Source organism: Elgaria multicarinata, chromosome 13 (assembly GCF_023053635.1).
Source record: "Elgaria multicarinata webbii isolate HBS135686 ecotype San Diego chromosome 13, rElgMul1.1.pri, whole genome shotgun sequence".
Taxonomy (NCBI): Eukaryota; Metazoa; Chordata; class Lepidosauria; order Squamata; family Anguidae; genus Elgaria; species Elgaria multicarinata.
The window spans coordinates 28,539,438-28,561,991 of NC_086183.1; the positions used below are offsets into that span (position 1 = coordinate 28,539,438).

Genomic DNA, 22,554 nt, shown 5'->3' on the forward strand with positions numbered 1-22,554 from the left:
ATGAAACATTGACTACAAGTAGAACATGGATCAGGCACAGGTTTCCTGGACTCCTAACCTGGGCATTCAAGCTACTCACCAAGGATGCTGATCTCCAGGTGAGTGTTGTTGGAGAGGCCAGTGTCGTTGTTGGTGGCCTGACAAGTATAAGTGCCAGCATCATTTAGAGAGAGCGCCTCAATCAGGAGTTGAGACGTGTTTTGATGTTCTAGTGGTTCCTCATTATACCACCAAGAATAATTTGCAGATGGATTGGAGTCAGCAAAGCAGGATAGGTTAAGAGCGGTGTGCTCTTCATAAACTGATTCCTGGGGTTCAATTACTGGCTCATCAGGCCCGTCTGGAGCAAATATAGGAAAGCCACATGTTGGAAAGAGTAGATTGTAGTGGTAGTAGTACCCAGATACTATGCTGATGGTACAATACACAGCTCCTAGCACTTTTGTTGTATCAAGGTGCTGTCCCTGTGGAGCATTACTACATGGAGAAAAATCTTGGAAAGTGAATGTCTAGAGAATATGCCACTTCTGGGCTGTTTGAAAAACAAAAACACAACAATGTATCATCAGGACCACTGCAGCCTAGGTTTCTGGATCTTCCAGGAACTTAAAAGGTTGTCACACAAAGGAGGGCCAGGATCTCTTCTCGATCCTCCGAGAGTGCAGGACATGGAATAACGGGCTCAAGTTAAAGGAAGCCAGATTCCAGCTGGACATCAGGAAAAACTTCCTGATTGTTAGAGCAGTACGACAATGGAATCAGTTACCTAGGGAGGTTGTGGGCTCTCCCACACTGGAGGCCTTCAAGAGGCAGCTGGACAAACATCTGTCAGGGATGCTTTAGGGTGGATTCCTGCATTGAGCAGGGGGTTGGACTCGATGGCCTTATAGGCCCCTTCCAACTCTGCTATTCTATGATTCTTTGATATGTTGTGTTGGTTCTAGCTCAATTAAACAAATTGTTTCCCATTCTTGAGCCTTTCCTTGAGTATTCATTTTCTGAAGACCAGAAAGCTGGTTAGCTTTCTGTCAGGGATGATTTAGGGTGGATTCCTGCATTGAGCAGGGGGTTGGACTCGATGGCCTTGTAGGCCCCTTCCAACTCTGCTATTCTATGATTCTATGATTCTAAGATGGAAATGGTTATTTCCAGCTCTACAATACTCTAGCATGTCCACTGATTGAGGGGAAAGAGGAAATGAAAATGATTTTTTATTTTATTTTTCTAAAACTTCTATCCAGGTTAGCCTGACTAGCCATGAAAGTGAGCAAAATGGCTCACAAATTTGGGCAACCGAAGATTAAGAGTGAATCCATTCTATCTGCCTGCCTATTGGCCATTGGACTTCTATGGGTTTGTTAACAGCCCTGAGGCCTGCAGGAAATGAGCAACATTTCTTACATGTTGCATGCACCATGTCCTACCTTGTTGGTCCCTGGTCAATGGCTAGTTGGCCACTGTGTGAACAGAGTGCTGGACTAGATGGACCCTTGGTCTGATCTAGCAGGGCTCTTCTTATGTTCTTATGATCAGCACCAAAAGGCTTCAACCTGCTAGAACAATGGTAGGCAACGCGGTGCCCATGGGCACCAACACACTCCAGACTCTTTTCTTGGCGCCCACCAAAGTGTGCTTCCTCTTCTACCTTAAAACCCCCACATTTTCTTATGGGCAGTGGGGATTGCTGTGAAATAGGTTACTGTGGGTTCAAAGGCATTGTCCAATGTGCTGTGGTTCAGACCCCACCTCTGCCTTGTACACATTCTTACGGGCAGTTGAATTGTCCTTTGAAATGCCTCCCATGGCAGCTATTTTGTGGTGATGCCCAGGCCAGTTTCTCAAATTGATAAATGGGATGACAGCCCCCAAAGGTTGCTATGCTAGGATAAGAGCTTAGCAACAAGATTGGTCTATAGGATATTTCAGGACAGAGCACAAGGCAAGAGGGTCAAATCTCTTCCCTTTTCCTCACTTGGTGCAGTCAATATACTAACAGCAAGCTGACGCCAATATACCCAACTTATTTCATGAAAAAGAGAGAGGCTGTAGATAACCTGTCACCAGGGCAGTGCAGGGATTCTTGGCAGTCTCTCTCCTCCCTCCACCTCCAGAAGCCCATTGGGCTACTTTTTAATCTGCTATAGAAGTTGGGCTGACTGATGATTGGCTGTGGGCTGGGTCTGAAGTATGAGGCACCACTTGGCTCGATTGCTCACATTGTCAGACTAGACTTACAGAAGATTTCCAGCCTGTGAGGCTCACTGAAATTGGAAGAGAAGCTGTTGTTCCCATAGCAGGTGTAGTTGCCAGCATCATTCCTGGTGGTTGTATTGAGCGTGAGTGTCTGGTTGTTGTCATCGAGAAAGGTATTACCCCCTGCTTCAATCAGTTGGCCTCCCCTAAACCAGTAGTAAGACACACGGAAGCCGAAGGAGGTGCAGTGCAAAGTGACTGGATTGTTCTCTATGGCCTGGGAGGGGCCGATGATGGTGACATTCCTTATACCATCTGTGAGGATAGAAAAGTGGCAAAAGGGCTCCATGTTTCTTGCAATGCAACAACTCCTCCCTTGAAGGTTTTAACCATCTTGAAATCAATCAAGGAGAAAATAAACGACAGTAAGAGAAAACAGGCACCGGGCACAGACAGATGGGGAGTGTTGTACTGGCATAGAAGTTGACAGATAATTGTTTGGTGCAAGATTTAAGACAGAAGCAAACATACTCTAAGAAGTAAATTTTGGTGGCCAACTGACAGAGGCATCACCTCCGAAGTTCAGCTTGGAAAGACAGTAAAATCAAAACTGGGTCTGCATTTATGAAAGGACGAACAAGATTGAACCAGAGATGCAATTCTTCAAAGAAATGAAAAGACATCCAGGGGAGAAAAACAGCACTGGTCCATTGGCTGACTTGTAGTTGACAGTTTGTGACGTGGGATGTGCAAAACACCCCGTAGGAGAGTGAGTATTGAGATGAGAATTGAGACAGGCAGATGAGAAAGTGCTCAGATATACCCAAAGTGACATCAGTGATGAGTCAGTGACAGTATTTCTTCACATTCATATGCAGGGAATATGGAAACATTCTACAAGATTATGTCCAGGTGCAGGTAAAGGTTTTTTTAAAATTTTATTTAGCAATCTGGTTTGGATATCCATAGAAGAAGTCTACAACTTCTGATTTATCATTTAAATTGGTAAAACATTCTTGTAACTGATAGTACAGAAGTCTTGTTCTGGCATGGTCCGTTTTCTCCCCCTTGATATTAGAATCTTTATTTTTAAAAAAATAGACTGAATTGTACTTTTGCATGTGAATCCTATTCGCTGTAGACACCTTGAGAATCTCTTGGGCTTGTTTCTTTCAACACAAGCAAAGCCTGGCTTCCTCATGATCTCAGCTCAAGGTGCCCCTCCCACTGCATTCAACTTATTGGGGGTAAATATGTACACAATGATCAAAATGCAGTGCAATTATACATATCACGATTGTGTAGTTCCAGGAGAAAGGTGTATTTATGGAAGAAAGAAAAATAGAGAATAATGAGGGATGTAACCAGGACAAAAATTAAATGCATCAAGAATGGACGCATTCTAAAGGAGAAAGGATATGAAAGTAAAACCCAACCAGAATGGTGCTGAATCAGTTACTGGATAAAAGCACAGTGGGATCATCACAACACAATAGATGACAGACCAATATTTGAAGATCCAAAGAACGGATGTAGACCGAAAACTTCATCAAACCAAAGTGACAGCAAGGCACAACCAGCCAGCAGGCTAGTGAAACGTCAGAGGCAGAAGGCATTGTTGTAGCAGTGGCAACCAACAGCAATGCTGGGCCACTCCTTGGCTACTCACCCACCACCTCAATCTTCAGGGTGGCATTTTCCACGACGTCAGTAACTGGATTTGTGGCTTGGCAGGTATAATCCCCAGCCTGCTCCAAAGTAATGTCTTGGATGAGCAGGTGAGGCCCTTCGTTATGTTCCGTCCCATTGACAGACCAAGTATAATTCGCTTCAGGAAATGAAACCGCATTGCAGGAGAGATTGATGTCAGAATGCTCACTGTAAAAGTTTGTAAGAGGCTGGATTGCAGGCGTGTCAGGTCCGTCTGGGGCAAATACATGAAACCATTATGTTGGGATTCAAGGTGATTATTGAGATCCCTGTTCCCTTCAAAACATGAAAATTTCCTTCACCAGAGCAAGATGGGAGTCAGAAAGACAGAGTAGGTTTTTTTTGAAACAAGCTTCTTCAATGCTGTATTTTGAAAAAAGGTGACAGACCAAGTAGAACTTTGTGAAAAGAGAATATTGCTAGGGCTTCTCTGTACTCATACACATGGTCTATCTGCTCCTTCCTAGACAGGCATCCTAGGGATTTGTGCATCTCACACTGTTTTGAGCCTGTTTTTCCAGCTCTGTATTTAAAAATAATTATGACGATGGAACCAGATACTATGACGATGTTATGAAGATAAGCTGGGTGTATCTTCACCAATATACAGATCTGCAGCAACTAACCTTAGTTTCAGGCTGCTGCTTTTGTCACTGTCATCTTGCTATATGCTCTTTTCCTCTGTGCCACCTCCTCTGTTTTGCATACAGAGAGAGACCCAATGACAGAAAACTGCTAGCACTAACAATCTAAAGGCACTGTGTATGCAACGGCCGTCTTTTCCTTAACATTTTTTTTTGCAAGAAAAGGAGACGGAAGAAGCATTGGGAAAACATGGGAAAGTTACAAATAGAAAATATCCTCTAGACTTCCTTTAATGTTCTGTGAATGAAGCAGGGCGATTGCACAATAAAAGCCTCATCTCGAAGCACCATCTATGGCCATAGCTAGACCTAAGGTTTATCCCTGGATCATCCAGGGGTCAAACCTGTTCATCTAGGTGACACACAGAGGATCCAGTGCTCAGGCAGGGGCGAACCCTGGAAGACATAAACCTTAGGTCTAGCTGTGGCCTATGTGTCTCCTTCAGTCAATTTCTGTCCAGCTCCTGTGAGTCCAACAACACCTGGAACTACATTGCTTCCATACTAGCTTTTTTCTCTTAGCTCTTTTTGTTGTTGTTGTTATTCCCTCACTTTTTTAAAAATGGAGATTGCACATGATAATATCATTTAGCTGTTGCATTTCAGTGTTTTCTATTTTCTCTTCCTGTGCTTTCCCCAAATTTGATTTATGAGCGTGCTTTGGAGTGGTTGGATTGCTATAAAAGTGTGGCCAGGCAAAGTGTTATTGAGCTTTTTGAGCAGAACATTACTGAATGAAATTTACTTGTGAGTGGATATTATGGAAGGACCTTGGCCATGGGGACCGTGGCAGCTGGATAATATCGCACAATATTAAGTGCTCTCCACTTGAATTCCATTTCCAGCTAATTGCAGAAAAGCAATGCCTCAGCAGCACTAAAGGGCTCTAGCACAAGGAAGCAACTAAAGCCAGGCCGTTAGTCCATCTAGCACAGTACTGTGACTAGCAGTGGGTCTCCGTGGGCTCAGGCAGATGTATTTCCCAGATCCTTTAACCTGAAGTGCCAGAGATAAAACCTACAACCTACTGCATGCAAAGCATGAACCTTACCACTAAGCCATGCCCCCTGCCCAAGATGGACCACAATTGACAGAGCAGCCTTATAATACTGGAAGGTACAGAGGAACGATGAAGTAGGGAAGATGACAAACCCCACTTGAACTTTGGGAAGAGAGGGCAGGACGGAGATAACTGGGATGATCAGAGAAGTGGCACCACGGTTTAAATTGGCCATGGCTTAGCCCTGAATCAGATTTTCTATTTATTGCCAGGGCTCAGCACCTAAACATAGGTATGGGAAATAATTAAGTTTGTACTAGCAGCACCTGCTTAAAGAAGGTGATTCTCCTTAGCCTTTGCTAGGATCTTTTCCAGACACTGATGTTCCTATACTTTCTATCTCCAGAAAGAATCACATTGACCTTTAGGTGATGCAATAAAAAATCCATCTTGACTGACTGGCTCCTATTCTACAAGGCTGTATAGGCATTTAGAACTGAATCTGCAGGGCAAGCGTGATCATGGATACCATCTGCTGCTGCTGAATATACACTGGGATGGATTGCAGGAAATGGCACACAATTGTCTCAGTAGGGACAACTCAGGCTATTTTTCTGCCCTCAGCCACCCTCCCCAATCTTGTTTTATGCCACAGGGATTATTTATATTTAGTTATACCTTCATTTTAATTATGTATAACCCCACTTTTAAGAACAAATTCTCTCAAGAAGACAAAACAATAAAAGCACATAACAATTAAAAATGCAGGAGAAGATTGGGTTTCCTTCTCGGAAGTTTTCCTGACTGAATCCCTCTTTCCCTGTCTGGCACAGGGAACCGGCTTTCATTCGATTTGCTTGCATGGAATGAAGGCAAAATGGCTCTAGTCAGGTAATGTTGTTTTAAGGATTTGACGTGGCTGTGTGTTTTCTCCCTAGATGGTTTCCCCCAATTAGTCAGGGGACTCTGAAGTTCCCCTGCATTGACAGTTTGGTCTGACTGGTTCTGCACCCATTCAGTGCTTTTATGCATCATTCATAGGTTGGGAGGCATAACAAACACAAATAGAATTCATCTACATGTTTGTGAAGGCAAAATTGCACCTCTGCAAAAACGTATCCCAATAATGGGTTGGTTCCAGATTTCAATGGGTTTAAGTAAGACTAACCTAATGTGTGTGTCTGGTTTTTTGGGGAGGTGGGGGGGCTTCTGAAGGCATCAAAGGGCAACAGCTAATACGCTTCCCAGAAAACAAATAAGAGGAAATTCCTTTCTAGAAATACGATGCACATTGTATGTCATATCCAGTAATATTGAATTTACTGTCTGGATAATAAGGAGCTATAATGACCATTAGGCATTATTGAGCCTGTTTTTCCAGCTCTGTATTTAAAAATAATTATGACGGTGGAACCAGATACTATGACGATACTGGGGTCACAATAAGCTCTTTTGATGTCTGACTGTTGTTGCCTCACTGAAACAGGGGGGCTGCCACAATTTGCTAGGTGGAAACTTAGTTGTGGGTGCGCCTGGATAGGTCCCACATCAAAAATAAAAATCTCTGAAGGAAGTTTACACTACTGTGGGAACTACCAGACTAAAGATTATTATTGGGGTGAGCAAGGCAGAGTACGTGGCTGGCTACCAAGCACAAAGGCTTTTAGTGCTGCGGTTCTCGCCCTGTGGAATTTCCTCCCTATTAATATCAGGCAGGTGCAAAAGTTCATTTTAGGTGCCTGCTTAAGACATATCTGTCCCTTCAGGCTTTCCATGTAGCATGATCCAGCAATGTCTATAAATATTATTATTTGATTGTATTTTTAGTGTTGCGACTTTAACATTGTACACTGCTGTGGTACTTTTAAACATTCAGCAGTACATAAATGTGTAGGGAAAAAAATACTATGGACTAGCTGGACCCTCAAAAATGGCATCTCCTTTCATATAATCACAGTTAATACTACATTGTTTCCCCGCTTCAGTCTCAGAACAGCCTTGCTAAAATCCAGAATTCAGCTCCCTCTCTTGCAAGTCTCTGTCAGAGCAGGCCTTTAGCTCCTTCCGGCTCTTAAAAGCCTTCCCCACCCATTTCTCTTCCTGCTTGCTTGGGTAAAAGGTGCCCTTTTACCCAAGGGAACAACAGTTGCTGGTGCCAGCAATCTGTGTCTGACGCCAGCAAATAAAATGGTTGTCAAGTTAATGAGAAATGAAAGAGGAAGAGAAAAAAACAAAATTGTGTGAGGGGAATCCCTGACTAGGCTTCTCTGTGCCACTCTGACATTAGGCCCAAGTGCTCTGCCCCCTCACCCTTTACATTAATCCCTTTGTATTTCTATTGCTGCCTAAGCTACTTTGTTTCCTATTTGTTGCCTCAGAATCTATTTAAAGTGGGGGAAAGCGAGGAGGGAAAGTATTTCTGAACCCACTTGAAAAATGTAGGATGTCTGGCCAATTTAACTCTCCGTTAAGAGAATCTCGCTGTCTTCTCAGCTTGAAAATGCGCTTGTTATAGAGGCACCTCAAAGTCAGGGAGCTCTCTTATAACAAGATTTCTCAAGTCCACCCATAATAATCTCCCTTCAGGCAAGGGAACACAAATGATTTGCCTGCAAGAGCCACATGCCAGTTTGACCCAAGGTAATTAGTTTAAATTAAGGCAGAAACAAGGAGAGTTTGATGGAAGTTGTCAAGCAAATTTCTCCTTGCTTCAATTTGCTTCATTGTTCCTTCCGGTGTAGGTCCTAGATTTATGGTGCCTGAGTGAGACAGAACACCAAAGGCTGCCTGCCTTCCGTAGTCCATGGTAAATATTTAATTTTAAAAATTAAGATACATCAGAATTGCCAATCTTTAATGGCATCCAAAGTCTATCATCTAAGCTTGCCTTGTAGTAGGTATGGTTCTGCTTCCTTTTCAGACTATTGTTTCATTCAGGGGAGCAGCAACATGACTCCCTCAATAGTAAACTCAGGTGGTGAGTGTGGACAGAACTGGACCCAAAATGGGGCCATTGAGAAACAAGGGGATGGGTATCACCATGCCCAGGGGAACTCTGAGATAATTACAACACAACCAAAGGGGGACCTCTCCCCACAAAAACAACCCAATCTTGAAGGAAGGTATGGCTAGCTGGCAGAAGCCCTGAACAGGAACACTCCTTTTAAGAGATGAGGATACACTGCAGCAATTTGTTGTAGGTCTCACTTGTCTGGATTAACACCAGGCATCCTATTTTCCTGCCAATATCTTATAATTTCATTGAAGAAGTCATTTTCTCATGTAATACTAATATTTTTAAGGCATCTCGAAATCTATCAGTTGTGATAAAACTAGTTTGGGATCAGAAACATAAAAATAGTAGCCTGGGATTCTAATACTACCAATGGTGCAGTTCAGACAACACGTTTCTCTATAGTGGTTTTAGAACTCCATGGTGGAGTTTTTACACCACCATTGAGAAATCTGTTTGCCTGGAGGGGAAAATCTACCCCGGGGTGGAGGGTTTTTTTTTGGAAAACACTCCACACTGAATATCCATACTGTGCAGAGGAGAGTTCCTGCACAATTATTGTGTCATGTGGAGGGCTCCGTGGAGTTTCCTGTTGTGTTGACCTTTCCCACTGGCTACAGAGTTTTCTGGCAAGAGTGGAGAAAGGAGGGAGAGCTGCTGGGATTGGTTTTTTTGGCAGCAATGGCTGATGAGATACCATCAGGAGGAGAGAGGCCTGAAGAACCGTCAAACACCATGTTGCTTTTTACTCAACTCCATGGGAGTCCACAGTCCCACAACAGTGGAATTAGAACATGTTGTGTGGTGGGTACTCCCTAAAAACTCAACCGTTGAGTGGCGTTTTCTCACTGCGGAAAGTAATGTGTTGTCTGAACTGAGCCAATGTTGCACATTGATTTGCAGCCTGGATATTGCCAACATGGAAAAGTTACAACAATCATGGCAATCAAGACTATTAAAGGATGCCGATTTTTTCCCCATCAAACAGATTTCGCATTTGCATGCTGCAGTTCAAGCAACAATTCAATCCAGATGTTCAACTTCAGGGGCTGACAGACACAGAGAAAACTGGGGCTCCATCAAAATTTCCATGGGAAGCATTGCTATATCAGGTGCTGCCTATGTGAGGGGAAAGCCCAATAAGAGACTGTCTCCCTTCAAAGGCCCTTCTCCCCAATTTAAACACATGAAGAAAAGAGAGGACAAGGGGAAAAAATGAAGTATAAATGAGCTTAACTCCTGAACCATTGGGACTGAGTTGTCAAGGAGAAAGAACCAACTTCTATACATGGTCAGCACAGCAGGCCTATTTTCACTCATTGACCAGGTATGATGTAGAAGATCCCTAGAGGCTAAACAGAGAGTTCTGAAGAACTGGAAAGAAAAATAACCTTTTCAAAAATGGAAGCACCTGGTGTGAGGCACAGATGTGACAGTATACCACAGGATAGGAAAGAAGGCAAGAATTGGGACAGGTCGAACTGATGGTGGTGAGAGCCAGATACTCACAGAACACAATAAGTTTTAGGATGTCACTCAATTCGTTGGAGGCTGGATTGGATACTTGGCATTGATACTGCCCAGCATCATTGCGGTCAATGTCTTGGATGAAAAGAGTCCGATTATTGTCAAGCAGCTGGATGTGAGAGCTACTGTGGAGAGGCTCTCCATTCAAGAACCAGCTGATATCCACAGGTTTATCGGTGGTCCCGCAAGTTAGTTTAGCAGAGTCACTGTTCTCCATTAAGAAATGGCTTGGGAAAACAGACACAATAGGCTTGGGCAAAATCTCTACAGGTGGAAAAGACACAGTGTTATTGGTGGTGGTGTGGGTATGGGAGAGAAGAAAAAGAGTGGTGTTGGCTAGTCCAATAACCAACTTAATAAAATTAAGCCCAAGGCATATCTTGTGACGAAATGAAATTATGGACGATCGCCACACATCCAGAGGCAATGCGACATTTTGAAACCAGAGGGAGAAAATTCAAACAGCAACTCAAACGGTGGTTAACGTGTAAGAATAAAATGAAATCATCTACTGACTAAAGGCTGCCTTTTAATGACAGCCCAAAATCTGGTGTCTGAAGTAGACTGCATCACCCTGCTTAGACAAAATAAAGGAAAAGACCAGCATCAAAAACAGTAGAACAAAAAAGGAGAGAGAGAAATGTCATTTAATAGAAATCTGCTTCAATGCCGTGAAAAAAATAAAATAAAACCATAATTCAAATGACGAGTATGAAAAAACCTCCCTCAACCTGGTACCCTTCAGGTGTTTTAGATTACAACTTCCAACAGACCCAGCCAGTGTCAAGGGTCATGGGAGCTGTAGTCCAAAACACCTGGACTGGCAGACATCAGGTTGAGGAAGGCCAATATAAAATTATTCATTCCATAAATTATGCAGAAGATACATAATTTGAAGCCAAAACTAAAAGCAATTCTGATATTGTTTGTTGTTTAAATTCTACTATACATTTAGGCCAATTTCATTAAGTTGAGGATTACCTGTTGACAGCATTGTCATCTTTTCAGCACCAGGGAATAGAGGAAAAGTCTTTCCTCTATTTCCAGGCATTTGATGATATGTGCTGTACAGTTTAATGCATCAGTTGAGCTGTTTATGGAGTCATTGACGTTTTTGTTGTTTTATGTAATGGTTGTTATAGCAGTTTTAAGTTTTGTATGTTTTAATTCTACTTTTTAGAATCGAAAAATCTTTTTTTGAGAAAGGTGCCTAAGAGAAGTTAGTAATAAATAAATAAATAATGATTAATCTAACAGTGCAATCTAGTATGCATGCCTATTCAGATTTAAATCCTACAGTATTCAATGTAGCTTACTCCCATGAAAGTGTGCATAGGATTGCAGCCCAAATTTTACAACTAAAACTAGTTCTGATTATGTGTTCAGCAACTGTGTGCATTACACAGAATTTGCATCATGAATAATTTTACAGTACGTCATTTGAGTTACGGTTTGCTATCTTTTCATTGGCACTGAAGCAGTTTTCCATCAAAATTTGACAAGCGATGCACATTTTTTATTAAAATTCCTTAAACATTTCAGCACAGTTTTGAGGTTTGCCTCTTTTATTGTTGTTCTGCGGCCCCTGTTCAAATCAACTGTAAGTTGTGACCATCATATTGCCTGTCTAAAATTAGAGAGATTCCAATAAACAAGAAACAACATCAACTTCCTTCCCTGCCAAACGAGGGCAGGGGTATTGCCCCAACATTTGTTGGGAAAGTGTAGCAACTACCATTTCAAACCAAGCAAATGAGTCATATAGCCATGTAGTAACAAGCAAAAAAACAATCAAACCACTTCCAAGGAATCTGCCAGGTGGTATCTTGGCCCTGTGGGGAAGAAGAAGGACCGAGGGGACAGGAGCAGGCAGAAGTAACATCGGGGCCTGCTCCTGCTGGACTCTTCCCCCCCCCCCACAGGGCAAACTGCCATCTTGGCCCTGTGGGGAAGAAGAAGGACCGAGGGGACAGGAGCAGGCAGAAGTAACATCGGGGCCTGCTCCTGCTGGACTCTCTCTCTCTCTCTCTCTCTCTCTCTCTCTTTCTCTCTCCTCCCTCCCTCCCTCCTTGACTCCTTTTCCTTGTGTGTCATGTCTTTATTAGATTGTAAGCCTGAGGGCAGGGACTGTCTTTTTTGCTAAGTGTAAGCCGCTCCGAGAGCTTTTTTTGGCTGAGGAACGGGGTATAAGTATGATAAATAATAATAATAATAATAATAATAATAATAATAATAATAATAATAATAATCCCCTATAAATAATGTTTGGGGTTCGTTCACACATGCATACTCTTCATTTAATGACTAGAACATGAGCGACATCTTGCATGTATGAATGACCGTCACAGACAGAACTTTCATATCAATTCACATCACCTTAGGGTACAATCCCATGCATGTTTAGACAGTAAAAAGTCCTACAACTCCCAACATTCCCCTACCAGCCATGTCTAAACATTCATAGAATTAAAGTGTGGGACAAAATGATTTTCAGTGGACTCAATTCACATCTTCAGCAACGTCATCAAGCTTTCAGTAAGCAAACGATGAGAAATCAAGTTATGGACATGCATTTGATCTGACTGCAAGGCCTTAAAGTGGTTCACATATGCACCAAAAGCAGCTTCTAAAAGCTCATATTTACATTCAGATGCCTCATATCCATATTTTATTGTTTATCGAAGAAAAACCCACTGCTAAGTGTACGGATTTTTTAGAATTCCAGTCATGCCAATTTAAGTTGCAACAGCTTGTATAAAATAGCATAGCAGAATTTGACAACAGGCATTATTGTAACGAGATAGGTGGACTGTAGTATCAGAAATAAATTTGGCATACATTGTTTATTAGTATGCATAGGCTAAAATCCAGATTTCCATGTGTACACGATCATGCACACAGCCATGTTCTAATTTAGCAGGACCCCTGCTCTGCTAACCAAATTAAGCAAACTGCATTTAACTCTTCTTGGGATATTAATACACAACCTCTTCCAACCTGGGCCAGCTCAATACATTTTTGGTGTAAAAGACCGACATTCTGAAAAGCAATATCCTTTTTAAGTAACAGAGGGCACAGTCCACTGGGACATTCTCCCATGTCCATCTAATTTATATAAACATTTCTTGTTTATTTAAAGGAAAAGACCATTATATCTTCATACAATGAATATGTCAATAGCTGGTCGTTGAGATGAACTATTGCCTTCAAGCCCAACTGGAGGGCTTTCTGGAGGATTCTGGTTGATCACTCTGGGAAGCCGGACATTGGAGTAGATCAGCCTTCCCCAAATATCTTGTGTCCTCCAGATGTTTTGGACTTCAATTCCAATCAGCACCCAACCATTATGAACAATGATTGGGAATCCTGTGAGTTGTAGTCCAAAACAACTGGAGGGCACGAGGATGGGGAAGGTTAGATTAGATGGATCGTTTGTCTGATCCAGGAGAGGTTTTATGTTCTGCAGGACAAGTTCCTTGAGGATTGTGCCACATGGGTCAGATCTATCCCTCCCTGTCTGTCACCCTGAATGGAGCCCAAAGTCCATTGCCTGAGATAGCGTCTTCATCTTATTTCATAGTGGAGCCAGCTCTGCTTCTACCTGTTTTAGGAGGGTTGCTGGATCACGGCCACCAGATGCAACTCGCTATACATTGACCACACCACTTTCAATCCATTTTGGAACACTCTGTACTAAAGGTTGGGGATGCATGGAGCAACCTGGCAACCATTCCAGCGCATAGTCTACTGCAACACGTATTAATTCCATCTCATTCTCAACATGCCACTTTGGATATGTTGGTTGGCCTTGACATGGCCATTTCCAGGTAGTGCAAAGTATGTTATTCAGGTATTTTGTGAGCTTTGAATCTGATCTCAAGCTAGAATCTTAACTGGCACTTTCAAAGTTGTCTGATAATTTGGGAATGTGGTTAATCAACCAGAGCATCATTTTATTGTAGATTGAAAGCTCAATGAATGCCCAGAAACAAATATCCTGCAGCATGGAAAGAGATGTGTAAACTGCCTCTCTCTGATTAAGACAGGGGTCTCAAACTGGATGGTACCTCATTTTGAAATTACATTCATGTCACACCTTTTTTTCCTCTTGCAAGAAACACAAGGCAGCTTAATACTCTCCATTTTATCCATTTTATCCTTACAATAACCTTGTGAGGTAGATTAGGCTGAGAGTCGGCGACTGGCTCAAAGTCACCCAGTGAGCAGGGACTAGAACTTGGATCTCCTGAGCTCCAGTCCAACACTCTAACCACTACACCACAATGGATCATTGCAAATAGGAAAAGAAGTTTTCCACTCAGGATGAAACAAATGTCTGATCTCCAATAAAGCCAAAAAGGGATCTGTGTGAATGTACCAAGCCTGCTCCAGAGGCAAGACAGGAAACGTGGCCCAGTCCACACACTGCTAAACTAACGTGCTGATAATAAGGGTTAAGAAGGATCTATGCAGAGTTTATCATGTGCTGAAGGAAGCTTAACTTGCAAGCAACCCACCTTCATTTGACCACTGCTCAACATACTTGTAGGATTGCATAACTGCCTCAGTGCATGCCAACCTGTATAGATCCACCTTGCCAATTTGTTCAAGTGCAGGAGCAGGTATTGATTGCATCCACAGCTTAGACACATCCTCCTCCAGGTCACTCCTCATCACACCTCCTTATCACTGCACAGAAGCCCAAACATTCTGATGGTCCTCTAATCTATCGTGGTGGAGACACAGCTCTATCTCAGCTGAGCCTGCCATGAAGAAAGACACCCTTTGACAAGTTTCATCAGAGAAGACTGATAGCTCACGGTGTCAGAAATGTGAAGCCTGGGAAAGAACTGTCCTGCCTAACCCCCATTCCCATGAGACCAGAATGATGGCAAACGGTTTCTCCCATGTGCAAACATAAATATTTATAAATACTTCATATATTTGATGCCCATACCTATTTGCTCAAAAGAAAGAACTATTTTAGACAGGTTCGCCAACGGATTTCATTCTCTGCTTGATTGAATCAGCTTCTTTTCAATAATGAATCTGGGGAGCTCAAGGCACCTTTAGCAAATGGGCCCCCGACACATGCAATGCTTGAATAGCTATGGCAAGTGTGATCCTTACACCACAGTCACAAGATCCCATTCCTTTATTGCGGTTTAGTTCACCTGGGATCCCTACCAGCTTCTGGTTCTGTGCTACAGTGTCACTAACATGGAGGAGAATTTCCAATTGCACCTGAACATGCAGGGAAAGCTGCAGAAAATTGTCAGTTTCACCTCTCTTTTACCATCCTTATTGAGAGAATGACAGGGGGCGCTCAGGGGTAACTCATGTCCCTGCCTGATATCTTCATTGAAGAACAGAAAACAAGTCTCAGGATGTAGGACAATGAAGTTTTATTCTTTGAAGTAGCCCAGTGCATATTGGCCTTATGGCATATATTTATGGCTCCCAGACTATGGAATGATTACCCTGACGAGGCTCGCCTGGCACCAACGCTGCTATCTTTCCGGCGCCAGGTTAAGACTTTCCTCTTTGCCCAGGCATATGGCGGCACATCTTAATCACCCACATGTTTAGGTTTTTTTAAACAGTTTTTAATGCTTTATGTGTGTATGTTCTGTGTTTTAGAGTTTTAAATTTTGTATACTTGTTTTTATCTCAATTTTAGAATTTCTGTAAACCGCCCAGAGAGCCCTGGCTATGGGAGCGGTATATAAGTGTAATAAATAAATAAATAAATTTCTAGGTCTTCTTCAGGGGTTAAAATGAGTAAATAGCCTGCAGAGATCTCTGAAAAGATGTCTCAGAGAATAAATCCTACTACTCCAAAGAATAAAACGGAAGCTGGTTTCAGGCAGCCGGCTCAGGTTGACTCAGCCTTCCATCCTCCCGAGGTCGGTAAAATGAGTACCCAGTTAGCTGGGGGAAAGGTAATCACGGCTGGGGAAGGCAATGGCAAACCACCCCGCTATAAGGCCTGCCAAGAAAACGTCAGCGAAAGCTGGCGTCCCTCCAAGAGTCAGTAATGACTCAGTGCTTGCACGAGAGGTTCCTTTCCTTTCCTTCCTTCCTACATCCTGAGATGTCTTCTCTCTCTTTCTTCAGGTGATTTTGGATGTTGCCCAGTTTTGCTTGACCTCGCCTGAGAACTGACAGCTGAAGGAGGACGTGGCTAGGCATACGTACTCTGAAATACATATAATGGCATGGGGACAACCTGTGTCTCTGCAGATGAGAAAATGGAGCAAGGTGGTGGTGGTGGTGGTATTTAAGGAAATCCTCATAACTCCTTAGCTTCAGTCTCGGCTCAGGATGGTTAGAGGAATTCATTCAGTTTGCATTAATTTGTACTTCCTGAATTAATACATAGAATCATAAGAGTTGGAAGGGGCCTATAAGGCCATCGAGTCCAACCCCCATGAAACAAAGCACACTTATAAACTGCCCAGAGAGCTTCGGCTATGGGGCGGTATATAAATGCAGTAAATAAATAACTAAATAAATCCTTCCATATTCACACTTTCCCAAATATTCAATATTGTTGTTTTTTAAACAAAAATCTGTACAGAAATGCATATACTGGTGGAACTAACTTATGAAAACTACTGGCAAAAAATGTGTATATTAGGAACCATATGTGCAAACAACCATAGATTTTGGAAATGCACACAAAAATATGGAAGAATTTCCATGCATATTTTTTATATATATAAAATTGCAATAATGTGAAAATGGGATGAAACAAACTGATGGCTAGAAAAAAATGAGAAACGGAATGAAACCAAACTTGACAGATTCATCCACTCCTTGTCTCAAGAGAGGTGACAGCTCTACAGGGGTGGCTAAATGAATTGAGTGAATCATACCTGAGACCACTATGTTTGCATGTCCTATCATAATTGCAGCTCCTTCTTTTGTTACTGTATAGTTTCCAGTGTCAGCTGATGTCAAATTCCTGATGTGAAGGGAGCAGTCCGGGCTCCCTGTCTCCCGCCCAGTGTAGGCAGCTCCATTAATCTGCCCTAGAGGACTGGGAGGTAGGTAATAGACAAAGATCCGCTTTTCCAAATCAGTTGTCGTCGCTCGGTACCAGTTGCAAAAGACAATGTTTTCCAAGCCTTCTCCGGGCGTCAGGGTCACATTCTGTCCTTGTATTGGTTCGAGTGGTTTCCATGTGACAGAGATTTCCGTTGAGCTCCCACTCTGGGCTTGATTCAACAGGAAGCAAGAACTGAGGATGGAGGCTGCAGTGTGGAGAATAAGAGAGAAACCTTCACTTCAAGCCAAAGGCCCATGAAGACAACAATAACTGGATCATCCACACTAACTATTAATCTCTTAATAGAGCTCTAAGGTGCAAAATACCTAATTTATACAGGTGTCTCATGCTTCCGAAAAGTATGTAGGCAACAAAGTGAGGATATAACTGCCATGTCAAGGCTATTGGTTATGATGACAACAGTGAAGATAATCAATAATGATAATAAAGACTTAATAAAAACATTTATTTATACATACCCCACCCTTCCTCGCAGGAAGCCCAGAGCAGGTAAATAAATACATAAAATGGAATGTAAATAAATACATTCTATTATAAAATGATGAAATCAACTCAACATCTTGACAAAGACAGCTAAACTCAGCCTCCAATCAATATGTTGAACCATACAGAAATGTGTAGATTTAAATCAGCACCATGAGGTAACACAAAATCACATGATGGAGTGCTCCTTCTTATTAAAACAAAACAAAACACTTTTTAAAAATAATTCCCACACACAAGAGAAGAGGCAAATTGGGAAGAAGACAAGGCCGGAATGCTTTCTCCTGATGTCTAGTTTTCTGTGTGCAGGGATCTTTTTATAGGAAGAATCGCACTTCAGACTGGATATGTTTCTCTACATCCAGTCTGAAGTGGTACTTTCAAAGAAGTCCTGTCTCACCTCATCTCCTGTTTGCAAGAACTAAGAGCAAAAGAGGGCATGCCACCACTGTCAGGGGTTTTCTGCCTCTCCAGATAATTAGTTCTTGCCTAATTAGTAGGAAGAAGGAAGAGAAGCAGAAACGTTCCCTCACAGAAAAAGAACCACGTAGGCCTCATCTACACCAAGCGGGATATTGCACTATGAAAGCTGTATGAAAGTGGTATATAAAAGACAGGAGCCACACCAAGCAGGATATAGCACTATGATAGTGGTATATAGCATGCGTCAATGGGCGCCAACAGTTGTCAGTTAAGTTCAATCCTGCTATAAAGCAGTCGTGTGGCTCCTGCCTTTTATATACCACTTTCATACTGCTTTCATAGTGCCATATCCTGCTTGGTGTAGATGAGGCCCTAGTGTAGACTTCCCAACTTGGAGCCTTCCAGGTGTGCCAGACTACAACTCCCATCAGGCCGAGCCGCCATGGCTGACAATCATGTGGGTTGTAGGTGATGGGATTGTAGTCCGGCATACCTGGAAGGCATCAGGTTGAGGAAAGCTGCTCTACTGTGCTATACCAGACCCAGGGCCTTGCTAGACCTAAGGTTTATCCTGGGATCATCCAGGGTTTGCCCCTGCCTGAGCACTGGATCCCCTGTGTGTCACCTAGATGAACAGGTTTGACCCCTGGACAATCCGGGGATAAACCTTAGGTCTAGCTATGGCCCAAGTCTCAAGATCCTTTCAACACCTAGCAGCAATTCTGATTCAGTCTATCTAGATTTCCAAGCATGTCTTTCCCCAAACTGAGAGGCTTGCATGTGTGCTAACGCATCTCAGTGCATAAGAGCATGGTGTCCTAAGCACTCCATGAGCCTCGTGTGGCGCAGAGTGGTAAAGCAGCAGTTTCTGCAGCTGAAACTCCCCATGGCCTGAGTTCGATCCCAGCGGCTCGGGTCGACTCAACCTTCCATCCTCCCGAGGTTGGTAAAATGAGTACCCAGTTAGCTGGGGGAAAGGTAATAATGGCCGGGGAAGGCAACGGCAAACCACCGCGCTATAAGGCCTGCCAAGAAAACATCAGCGAAAGCTGGCGTCCCTCCAAGAGTCAGTAATGACTCAGTGCTTGCACGAGAGGTTCCTTTCCTTTCCCTAAGCACTCCAAATGCCACCCTTATCGTGGCCCCAAAACTGCCAGGTTTCAGTTATCGTATTGGGCTGAGCGTATATCCAGTTCTCTCAGTGCATGGGAGTGAGGCTGGAAGTCAGTGCAAAGCCACAGCTGCCTAGTAGAATAGGCAGAGAGAGACTCGGCAGAATGGACTTCTCAGGTTTTGCACTCAGTTTTTTTCAATGCGTTAAGTTGGAAGTGCAGAAAGAAACAGAAGTTGCGTAACACACTGTCCTTCCGCATGACACGCAGGAACAGAATAAATTATGCAAAATAAAGGGGCCTATTAAAATATACTTAATTTGCACTATTGATACAAGTCACGGAATCCAGCTTTTATCAGCACAGAACTTGGGTTGCCCTGGTGTATCATTATAATTACTTTCGTGCAGGGCACACACAGCACTGCTGATTATCACCCTGTAAATATGATTTGCCTATTGCCAAAGGTCGCTAGATAAAAACATCAAGAGAAAGACAGTAAATTGTATTATGAGGATCCAGATGAAATAACAACATAAGGTGTGATCTTGTGATGTTTTCTTCTTTTCCCGAGGAAGCCTAACAGAAATATATTTTTTTTGGCAGGGGTAATTAAAAACACTATTTCCCCCATCATTTCCACCCTAATTAAAGTAACAGTGCGGCACGGCTCGTATGAAGTAAAGCAATAGCTTTGAAGGAGGGCGTGCCAGGGATTCGGTCATGGATCTTCCACACCACATCTGCTTTGGCTTGCAAGACTCTTTTGCTTCTTGAATGAGCTGCTTCCACCTGTTTCTGCGGAACTACATCTGCTACGGGTTCCCAGAGAAAGTGCTAAAAATCCCTTTAGGAGTGCATCGTTTTTTCAACTCTGGGGGCCACATGCACTGTTGATACGCATCCGCACACAAACACATATTCCACATCCCGATTGCTCTTTCCTCACTGCTAGCACCAGTAGGGAAATCACAATCTGGATCAGGATCAGTGGGGGAAGGAGGAGATGAACATTTTCTCTCCACTCCCTCCCCCAGTGATCCTGATCATTCTTTTCTACAAGGAAAGGGAAATCAATATCAGGATTGCTGGGGGACACATTTTGGTGGCAGGAGGCTGGGGAACCCATGGAATGAGGGCAGCAATTCAGGCCAGGATGCCAGTTGCACACTATGGACTTAGATGAAGTTAGGTGGGGTGTCTCACAGGTTAGGACTGCATAAATCCACATCACGCCAGTCCTTCTACAACTTCATGGGCTGCCAGTCCAGGTCCGGGCCCGATTCAAAGTGCTGGTACTAACTTTCAAAACCCTAAACAGTTTGCAGTCAGGTTATTTGAAGGAACGCCTCCTCCCATATGTGCCTGCCCAGACCTTAAGGTCATCCTCAGGGGTCCTTCTCCTCGAGCCCCTGCCAAAGGAAGTGAGGCAGGTGGCTACGAGGAGGAGGGCTTTCTCAGCTGTGGCACCCCGGCTGTGGAACGAGTTCCCCAGAGAGGTCCGCTTGGCGCCTACAATGTACTCCTTCTGTCGCCAGCTGAAGACCTTTTTATTCTCTCAGTATTTTAACACCTAATTTAATTTAAATGTGAACTTTGCTGTTTTAATTCCATATTTTAACCTATATCAATTTTTGCTGTGTGGCTTTATTCTGGTTGTGCTTTTTATATTGTATTTTGTATTTGTGTTTTTAGATTGTTGGTTGTTTTTATGCTCTTCGTTGTTTTAATTTTTGTGAACCGCCCAAAGAGCTTCGGCTATTGGGCAGTATAAAAATGTAATAAATAAATAAATAAATAAATGGCAAAACCTCTGAATAAATCCCATCAAATATTGTCTCATTCTGCTACTAGGGTGAACAGGACCTCCTATGCCCACCTCCTTTCCCCATCCCATATGAGATTAATCTATGAACCTCTAGCCCATTCTTTCTCTTGTACGTAGCGGTACTGTGTTTGCTCCCTTTTAATTTAGTCCTCTTCACTCTCTAGCTTTGCCCGACTCCCTAATTTGGAACGGGGATTTCCCCAGTGCTACAGCCTGCAAGAAAAGGGTCTCTTTGGGAGCGCTACTGCTTCCAGCGCTAGAATATTTACAGCCCAGTAAGAGACACTGGCATGTGTCACGTCTGGCCCAAGATATTTTGCTGCCAGCAGAGCAACAAATGACGCCCCCCACTCACCCACAAATCAAGGTGCAGAGTATTCAATGCCAGCCAAGTTCTTTTGCCACCTGAAGCAGAAGAGCCCACAAGCGACTATGCTCCTCCTGGGCCACTAAAATATAATCACTTAAAAAAATAAAAAATAATCCAGAAGTTTGCAGCTCTTTCAGGACCTGAAAGCAGCTGTCTGAATCGGCCTCCTCGCTTTGCCTAACGGTAGGGCCGGCTTCCAGACCTCTTGACGACAGGTGAACGGAACGGTCCGCTTTGTAATGACTTTCGAAAGATTAAGGCTCGCAGCCCGTTAGGTCACGCCTGCAATCACGGCCTCTTTCTCTACCAGATATCAAGAATGCGAGAAATAATTCCACTGCGGTGGGGGCCGGAGGCGAGAGGGAAAGTGGGGAGGGGGTCCCCAACCCCCCCCCCCCAGTCCGCCGTCGAAGGCCACCCAAAGGGAGAACTCTCGCCAAAGTTTTCCCAGGGTGGCCTCTCGTTTATCTGCGTGTGCCTTGATTTTCAGTGGTTTCAGGGCAACTAGAACAGTGGCTACCCGCCCCACCCCACCCCACCCCAAAAAGCACACCAGGTGTCGACTCCCGCCCACGCCGCGGCCCCGATCCCGCTCACCTGCGAGCAGCGCTGCCTGCCAGGAGCCCCTCCATACCGGCACCCCGCAAGCGGGACAAAGTCGCGGCGCCTCCCGCCTAGATCCCATCGTAGCGCAGCTGGGCTTTGTCCGACGGGGCGCTCGCTTGCCTGCCTGCCTCAGCCGGACGCCTGGGTCCGTTGTGCGCCTCGCCCGCTTTCGGCGCCTGAAGGAGCCTCCGCTGCGCCGGGCTGGGCGAGACCCTGCGCCCCAGCCCCGCCCGGCTCCGCCCCGCCCTCCTCGTGGGCCGGGCTTCCCTGGAGCCGGCCGCCGGCTCTCGGCTCCTGCTGCTTCGGCGCCCGCGGCCACCACGCACGCAGCCCACAGGCGGGGCTCGGGGGGAAGAGGGCGGCCCTCCTCCGGCCGGGCCAGGCGAAGGGAGGCTGCAATAGGGCGCTCAGATGGGCGGAGAGAGGCGAGTCCTCGGGAGGGGCTAGAGTCCGAGAGACCCTCGCTTTGGTGGGAAGGCAGGCAGGAACTTGGCTGGTAAGAGAGACGGATGGATGGATGGATGGATGGAGATCGTGGCCCCCTTCAGATGTTTGGGAGCGCCACTCCCAGCA

The 22,554-nt window shown here is 44.1% G+C and overlaps 1 protein-coding gene across 2 annotated transcripts in view; it reads right to left on the minus strand.

Annotated features, from left to right (window-relative positions):
• The window catches only part of LOC134407978 (carcinoembryonic antigen-related cell adhesion molecule 5-like), a 48,939-nt gene extending 26,808 nt beyond the window's left edge, over nt 1–22,131 (minus strand). For both annotated transcript variants that reach the window (XM_063140019.1, XM_063140020.1), the window contains exons 1-2: nt 21,973–22,131; nt 16,966–17,343 (exon numbers count right to left, since the gene is read on the minus strand). In XM_063140019.1, the coding sequence (XP_062996089.1) occupies nt 16,966–17,343; nt 21,973–22,060 (466 nt within the window). In that variant the 5' untranslated portion in view covers nt 22,061–22,131. The remainder of the gene's footprint in view (nt 1–16,965; nt 17,344–21,972) is intronic.
• Nucleotides 22,132–22,554: the final 423 nt, after the last annotated feature.